The sequence below is a fragment of the Amblyomma maculatum genome, chromosome 11 (assembly GCF_055883805.1).
Source record: "Amblyomma maculatum isolate TAMU_Amacu chromosome 11, ASM5588380v1, whole genome shotgun sequence".
NCBI classification, from domain to species: domain Eukaryota; kingdom Metazoa; phylum Arthropoda; class Arachnida; order Ixodida; family Ixodidae; genus Amblyomma; species Amblyomma maculatum.
The window spans coordinates 22,894,848-22,903,489 of NC_139354.1; the positions used below are offsets into that span (position 1 = coordinate 22,894,848).

The 8,642-nt window shown below is 42.7% G+C and overlaps 1 protein-coding gene across 1 annotated transcript; it reads left to right on the forward strand.

Moving 5' to 3' along the window:
* The first annotated feature begins 8,168 nt into the window (after nucleotides 1-8,168).
* On the forward strand, nucleotides 8,169-8,642 carry LOC146173121 (uncharacterized). The gene has a single exon (XM_084585136.1). It carries the CDS (start codon nucleotides 8,169-8,171, stop codon nucleotides 8,640-8,642), a length of 474 nt encoding a protein of 157 aa, XP_084441262.1.

Here is an 8,642-nt window from a genome sequence, read left to right on the forward strand (position 1 = left end):
ATTTATTTAGCGGTGTCCTTACTTCGATCTAAATAATCTATTCATTCTCGGAGCTGCGTCACGCAAGGCAACCAATGAAGAGAAAGGGGAAGAGGGGGGGGGGGATCACAAATTCTCTCTAAACTTTGAAAAAAAGAAAAAAAAAAGACTGAGCCAAAGAAACATCTAAACGAGGAAAACACATGATAAGTGCTTAAGCTGCGTTCATAACCTTCTTTGGTTGAGGCAAATTGCTTGATTGCTTTTAGACTGTCAAGACTTTCCTTCGTTTATGTTATGATCACAAAATGTATATAGTTATTTCTTATACCTTCATCGCCGAATTCTATTAGTCCCTGCGGATATTTTCAGATACACTCCGAAACTGTGTATCATGCTATGCTCTACCAGTAATTTGACGTGCAATATGCTCCGCATAGCGTTTGTATGCCTAAATCAAGTATCGCTTCCTTTTGTTCTCCGGAAAGATTTCAATCGCTGCATTGTTATAGAAGCATTAGGGTGTTCACTGCGATGTAAGTAGCAATGGTGTGACATACCATATTATCTGTTTTGATGGTTGGTAGACGTCATAGAGGGAGGTATGCGACAAATATTATGAAGAGCATTGAAGTGTTTTCTGATCGATACTTCCTACAGAAAGTATACCATCTATTGCCTTCAGCTCTTGACGCTTCCTCTTACGCTGTGAAGGGAGAGAGGCAGGCAGGTTTCCAAAACTCAATAAAAACTGCTATCGTGACTAAAGAGAAGATGAATTTGGGCAGCAGCAGTTTTTTTGGCCAGTACATGAAGTGCGCGAGCCGAAAGCTTTCTTTTTTCCCGCGGTGAAAGGACGTTAACGTGTTCTGCCTCCTGTTATGATTGGATCTCAACGGGGTGCAAAACGCATTTCTCATGGCCCTCAACTAAACTCGGGTCTCAAAACATACCCGTTAGAAATGCTTAGCTCATAGCACTATCATCATTTTATCCGGAACGTTTACAGCAGGCACGAGTAATCCATTCTTGCTGCCTTAAATGCGTCCACAGAAACTATGCCCCTTGCGGAAGTATGGCGCGAATAAATTTGTTCAACCTCGGCTGTCAGTGAAAGTAGGACGGCAGTTAAAACGAATGAAATTTCTGTCCTCTTGATTTTGTGATACCTTACACTGTGGTGTTTCCAAAAACCGGAACGATGGTTTGAAGCTTCTACCTTTAGCTGTGTCACCTTGGCCATATTTTGATTGAAACACCAGCTCTGTTTCTTAACTCGTTCTCTCCGTATTTTCATAAAAAAAGTGCGCAACCCTATCTCCATCTCTGCAAACAAGCAAATACTCTTGCTGCTGTGATTATTATGGTCTACTTGACACTAAATGTGTCTGAAATATGTCCAAACCATCTCTCAGTATTGCAGTTTGTCTAAAAGCGTCCTTCACACACATATTTCAACAAGTTCTCCGAAACCTTTCAGTGCTGGAGAATCTATATCCACGCCCACTGACAGAGGAAAACATTCCCGAGAAGTTGAGCGGCAATCATCTCCGGTGAAGCCCTGCCAGGCACTGCTCCGTTTCCTAAAAGAGTAGGGCCAGCATGACTGGATCAGAATTTGCAGTGCATATTTCGATTAACGACTTCTTTGACACTTTTACTCATTTTTCTCCTGCTTTATCCCTTTTCCCCCAGCGAAGTGTTGCAGAGTGGCACCTTTTGTCGGTTTACCTCCCCGGATTTCCAGCTTCGAATTATCCTCTCCTTCCTGCTCATCTTTCCGTGAAAGTATATATAGCCAAAGGGATGTCTCTCAGAATATATTTTAGACTATACATCAGCTCAAAGGAGTCGTGCTGGCCGTAACTCGCTGTACATTTAGCATGATGCTCGACTCACAACATGTCGACCAACATTAAAATTCTGGACTGTTAATATAATAACAATCGCGTCATTGTTGCTGAGTACCGGCAAAAAAATATATGTTCTTAATTTGGCCGAGTCTATTATACTCCCAAAACACGCCGTTATTAGGCAAGGATTATATCGATGTTCTCGGTATAGTAATTGATTAACTGGGTCCAGAGTTATTACCTGAGGTGCAGCAATTATTGATCACAGTGCGACGAGTTTGCAATTAAACTACTTGGAGTGTTTTTAAAAAAAGTCAGCAGTATATGAGCGGAGCTGTCGCACTTAGCGTATCCGATTAGGTGTGCACAGAACGGAAGTGTAGCTGCCTTTATCAAGACGCACGTCAAATAGCACCGAAGATGTTTCGGAGAAAGGGTGATCAATGTAGCGCAGTCGTGTATTTGATGGAAATGTCAGTAAAAGCACAGGAGGCGGAAAGGATCCACAGTGCGTTAGAGAGGAGGAAGGAAATGTCTGCTGTGGCACGGAGGGTGAGGAGCATGGCATCACTAAAAGGAAATTCCAGCAACGGCGCCTGTAGAACGTTCTGGAAACGGCGTCAACACGTTCAAGGTGCGCTCCCCGCCTTGAATGCATTCCCGCGTGGTCTGAGAGCTCCAATCCACATTGCTATGGCGTTCTGCGCTCCAGGATCTAGACTCAAGCGGGGTACGCCGAAGAAGGACTCCACGGCCGAAGAATCTAGAGCAGCTCGAAGTGTTGCTCGCCGTAACGCCGCCAGGAACCGAATGTGGAACCTTGTGTAGCAGCCCGTGCAATGTGCAGAAAAGATGACGGAAACGCAGAGAAAAATCACGGTGTCTGTCCCCGTCCTCCCGGTAAGTTGTTGTCGCACCACGCAAGATACCATGAACTAACTGAAACCCACAAGCAACTATGATGTTGAAGACACGCGTGGGTATAACTGAAATGTGTACTGATGGAAATGTATATCACAGAGTGTGAATAAAGACAATAAAATTAGCTAAGCATCCAACCAAGCTTTCACCTTCAAGTTTTTAGAGCGTTTTCAGCATCACTATAATTTGTTTTATTTACAATCCGACGTTATTTTATCCACGAGAAATCAGCACCAGTGTCCTTAAATGAAATGTTTCAAACAGTGACAAAGTTGCAATGACACCACATACAACACTACAAGGTGACAACACCGCAGTTAGTATTTACTGTAGTTTTTTCTTGTACAAAGTGGTGAAGCGAAAGAGCGTACTACATGACGTGGGGAAATAGCGCATGCAGTTCGAAATGGGCGGCATAGTGTGTGCAACACGTCATCAGTGGACGGTACATTCCCACGGAGCTCCTTTAGGCTTAGTTTTGCTTTTGGGCGGAAAAACGAGCAGGCTTTTGTAAAATACGTTTTTTTTTTGTCGTTCATAAATGTAATGGTGTTGTCTTGGCCACAGCTACTATGCCCCGATGGGCGTTACCTACCCAAAGGTGTTAATTGTGAAGATCATTAGTGGCTATTACCTAATTAGGCACGCCATTAGAATACTTTTAAGAGTGCTGTGCATCCTCTGTGAATCTGGATCTGCAATTGTTTTGGTATCTTTATCTCCCTGTTTTTACTTATTTTGGCAGATGTCCGGTTTTGTTTTTAGAGTTTTTAACCCCAAAATTTCTCAGGCGGTAAAGGACGTCGCAATGGAGGACATTGGAAAGTTCAACCACCTGGGGCTATTTAACCTGCACTGACATCGCACCGTAGACGGCGGCGTTATGTGTTGACTGAAACAGCAGGTCGATGTAATCTTCACGGGAATAAAATTACGGGATGATAAAATATAGTCCTGGGTTCCATTCTTGCTTATGCATCTTTTTTGCTGCCTTTATCTTTCCATTTTAAAAGGAATGGTGTGTAGGTATGTCTGAAATTTAAGATGGATTACTAAAGAAAGAGGCCTATGAATTCAAAGGTACCGCTGCTCTCAATAGTCAGTGTCTGAAAATTGTATTTGTTTCAAAGAACCTTTATATTGTCACATACTGGCGACAATGCCATTGGCGACAAATATGGAGGACTGAAATTAGCTGGAATAAACTCTTTTTAAAAAAAAAAAAACAACTAAGAAAACGATAGCGGTGATAGCAAAAACGTGCTAGGCTGTCGTCCATGTACGAATGCCCGTTGAAATCGGCAGTGTTCGTATTAAAGTCGGCAAAAAAACATCTAGATAAAGCCTCAGACGGTGCCCAGCATATTCTGGAACATTGTAGCAACACACGCGAGTGGCAGGAATCTTCTGGATACATCTCAATCCATATTGCGCCACAAGAAAAAAACGATAAAGCTGCTTCTTGCGACAACTAGCATGAAGAAACAAAGAGAACACAATCGTTCCTTGTGGTAGAATCAGTGATAAGGCCGCATGGCGGCGTCTGTCGAAAAAGAACAAATAAATATATGAATTGTTCTCGGCAATATCTAACGAACTACATTAAAGGGCATTATTTTGAAGGTAGTTGATCTCAAAATATAAGGTAAAGCGATTTGATTTCATTTTGTACAATTTTCCGCTTTCAGGCTGTTGCAGATGGTAATCGGCTTATCAATTTTTCTAATCTTCAATTATTTCTATAAAGTCATTGAGGTGGATGGCTGTTGGGAGGCATATTATGGCGTCAGGTTTTTCTCCAGGGGAGCTTGTAATAATTTCTCATTAGAGACTGGGTATAACGCTGTGGTATATGGACGCCGGTTCGAGTCAATGAGAAACTCAATAAAACAAAAATGGAAGTCGGTTGCATTTCTGTGTACGCCGTAGTTACGCATAACCATTTAACGTTGACGCTAAACTTGAAAGTATCTGACTGATGTGTCCCTGGAGCGCCTGCCATTGGAACAGTGTTAGGGGAGTTAATATATATAATAGCGCTCCAGTAGGGATAAACGCAGAACTTATATTGACGAGAGGAAAGAAGAAAGATTTTACGTTAAGGGATGTCGAACAATTTTTTGATATTATCCTAGTGGCTTTAATGACTGGAGTACGCGTAACAAAAGGTAACGCTTCTCATGTTTTATGGCGATAGTTGTTGAAAAGTACCGTAATTACAGAGTATAGCGACATCGCCTTTAAGGCTTCTGACGCCAAATTCCTGGAATGTAGGGTTCTCATAATTCCTCATGACAGAATGCCAAGCCTCGCTGCAGTGACAAAGTAAAGTGATTCTCTCTCTCTCTCTATCGCTCACTCGACAAGTATGAACCTCGGTGCGTGCTGTACTAGCACAAACTTCTTTCCTTGTTTAAAATATTGCTGAAAACGTTCCTGTCTTTAGACGTGTGCCCAGTGCTCAAAAGCTTCGACCTTGCCTCGATCGTCACCAGCAAGGACTTCACAAAGCCGGTACAGCACCCGTTTCCCGGCAGGGAACGGCAGGACCTTAATCACTCCAGGAATGGTGATAAAGCGTCACCAAATACGTCTCTGCGCGTGGGTACGATTAGATTTTTCGTGGGATACCTCGTCATATGACTCGGATCCGAACACTTTGCTTCATTGCTGACCCTTCACGGCGAGTTCGATACTCGAGAGAGGATGCTGCATTGCGCTGGCCTTCTGAAGTCGTAGATGGTGAAGACCGGGCTCGGGGTGGCGGGAAAAACTAAGCGCCTTTCGAAATAAAATATTTTCTTTCATTTCTTTGAACGTAAACACAATCTCCTGACAAATGATTATGACGAAAATTTTTATATAGCTAAAGCTAAATCGAGGAGACATTTTGCACTTAAAGGTTTGTGTGCATATTGTGAGGTTGGAAATGAAAGTGCGAGCTCTAGCTCAGTAGCAGCACGTCGTGTGCCCTCCGAATATCCACTAGAGGCACGTGTTGCTCATAAAGCCCGGAAGAGCCTTCTAATTAACGCTGCCACCGCAGAATACTAGCTCGTCGGGGTATATCTTGGTGGCCTAAAGCAAGATTATAGAACCCCACCGCTGCTTTTGTCTACATTATTAAAGCTATGACCATTTCTTTATCCAAGTACGATGATTGCTGCAAGAAAGCATATTCTGCCTGAAACAATCCATATAATTTTGTATGATTTCTTTATCATGATAGATAGAAATTAACAAGCCAGCTTCGGAGCCACATCATGCGCCCTGAGCCTGAAGACGAGTGTCACTCCTGGGAATATGTTATCTATTTTCAGGCGAGCAGTCATAAATGGGTGCTGTCATTTTGCGGCCATAGGTAATAAAGCTAAGGACAAAGTGTATTTAATTTTGCCAAACCGTTTGAATCACACATTTATTTATGCTCATCTATATCATAATCAACGGGGTCACAAAAATTACACCACTTCCTTAAAACAAAGCCTTGGCGTAATCACCTTTTATTGTTCACCTTTTGTGTCCTCTGTGGTTATTTCATCACGATAAATGTTCTGAGATTGTTATTGCATCAAATGACACTCAATGCCACGATACTATTTTCTATTTACTGATGCTTTTACCAAGTTCCTGCGCATGGTATGCGGTTGTTTCGTTTTTGCATGATGTACTCTATACACTAGTTAATTATTATTTCATGTGGTATTTTCTAGTGTTTTGTTTTCATCATTATTAATTTCCTAATTTTTCATTTTGAAGCATCATTGACAATTTTGATTACCATCGACTGGTACAGTGTTATTTGCCTCACCCGAAGCCTCTCTGTTGGCTTCTAATTGTTTTGTTATAGCTATAATAGTCTACGCTGGTTTTATATCGATCTTAAATGCATATTAAACATTAATTAAATATTAGCAGTGAAAATTGAATTTTGATGCTTCAACTGTATATTCGCATTAGCTTCGTGAAATTAAAATGAATATTTCGCTCCTGTGTGCACTGTGTACGTGATAGACGGGCGAATGCACAGTGGGAGACTCCAAACTTCCGTTAGTTAACCCAACGGGCGACCGGAAGCCTACTCCACGACCGTTAAGCAACGCTAGAAGGGACCAGAACCTTACCCCACCCTGTCCGCGGCCGCCCTCTAAACTCTCTCAAACGAAATTCTGAGCGAGAAACAAAGTACGCTAATTTCCTTCCGAATTCCTTGGCGGCTTAAGACCGCAAAGGGGAAAACAACCTGCTTCCTTAGCCAACACAGCACAACGTCTTAACTAGAAAACAAAGATCTGAGGAAGGGTAAGGGTATATAAGCAACCACCGTCCCACTCCGAGACATCATAGCGTCCTAAAGAAGCAGCGCTCAGCCATTCCACAATGAAGCCACTGGTATGCGTTACCTTGCTCTCCTAACAAATATTGGTTTAAGGGTATGCTTGGGCTACGACGCAGTACGTAACACGTACCCGGTCGCAATCGCCTTTATGTAGGCCGAGCGCATCACAATATTCTGCAGGAAACGGTGTTGATAAAACTGTTCCTCCGTCGTGCGCCATCATAAAATGCATTGACAAGGAAGTAGGATATTTACCTAGCTTATAAGAAGAGATACATACTCTTCTAGACCTTATACTCATTAGCTGGAATATGTTTCAATGCTGCGGGACGACCAGCAATGATGGATGACGTAACAATTTCGATAGTTATTTAAAATTCCCAAACCACAGCTTGTCAGAACTTTACGGATGTGCCCATCTCCATAAACTATACGCTATAGCCGTATCTAATTCGACTTATAAATATCCCCCTGTGCACATTTTACCTGGAACACTTAACCTTATAATGCGCATAACGAGTAATGCTATTCTGTTGAAGCGTATAAAATCATTAGGTGGAGGCAAAGTAATGAAATTTATGAATGTATGATTTAATTAATTACAAAAGCAAGTGCGTGACTTTGGAAACCTCTTCTCCACCGCGTATATTGACACTGTATATTTGAATAACCTGGCTAAAGTCTTGAACAAAGGGCTAAGTCTAATAGCTCGCAATGTTGCTAGCTGCTTTCAATGACACGGCAGTTCGGAGACTTTGAAATACAAAGAGCGAATCAGGTGTGCAGCGTTAGATATTTTGGATATATTAGCCAAAGCAGAATGGCTTATACATTTGTCGAATTTCTTTTATTCACATTTTGCTATCTACAAGAAATTCAGTCCATCTCACTCATAAATTGTAGAGCTGGCGCGTAAGCGGCGAAAGAACTGACCACAACCGTAACATATGTGGAGAGACACTGCCACCTGGCTGCCTATACCTCGGAATCATGCAAAATGCACAACAAATGCATATACCCAGATTTTCAAGTGTCTAAAATGTTGGATTTTGCCTTTAACTAACAGTTTTGAAACAATGTGTATACTATTGGCTTTTATCGTCTACATTTTGCCTGATATACATCTGAATTTTAAGATCCTGTTTAGTCAAAATGCTACTATATCCCGAATTACACTTTCTACACAGACAATCTCGCTCTTCGTGTCTGCCTTCGTGGTTTGCGCCATTTCCGGCGGACTGGGAGGCTACGGAGGTGGATATGGACTTGGCTACGGCGGTGGTCTTGGTTACGGTGGTGGCCTCGGTTACGGTGGAGGTGTTGGTGTGGGAAGCAGTGTGACGCTACTGCGTGGCGGTCCCGGATTCTCCACGGTAGCGGCCGGACCTGTCTTCGTCGTCAGAACAATTCACCACGTGGACAAGGTTCACGGAGGAGGTGCCATCGTAGCCCACAGCGGACTCGGAGGCTACGGGGGTGGACTCGGGTTCGGCGGAGGCCTTGGATACGGAGGAGGCCTGAAGTACGGTGGTTACGGCCTCAAGGAATAG

Excerpts from the sequence above, each read along its gene's own strand:
- LOC146173121 (XM_084585136.1), top strand. The coding sequence starts at position 8,169 with ATGTGTATACTATTGGCTTTTATCGTCTACATTTTGCCTGATATACAT.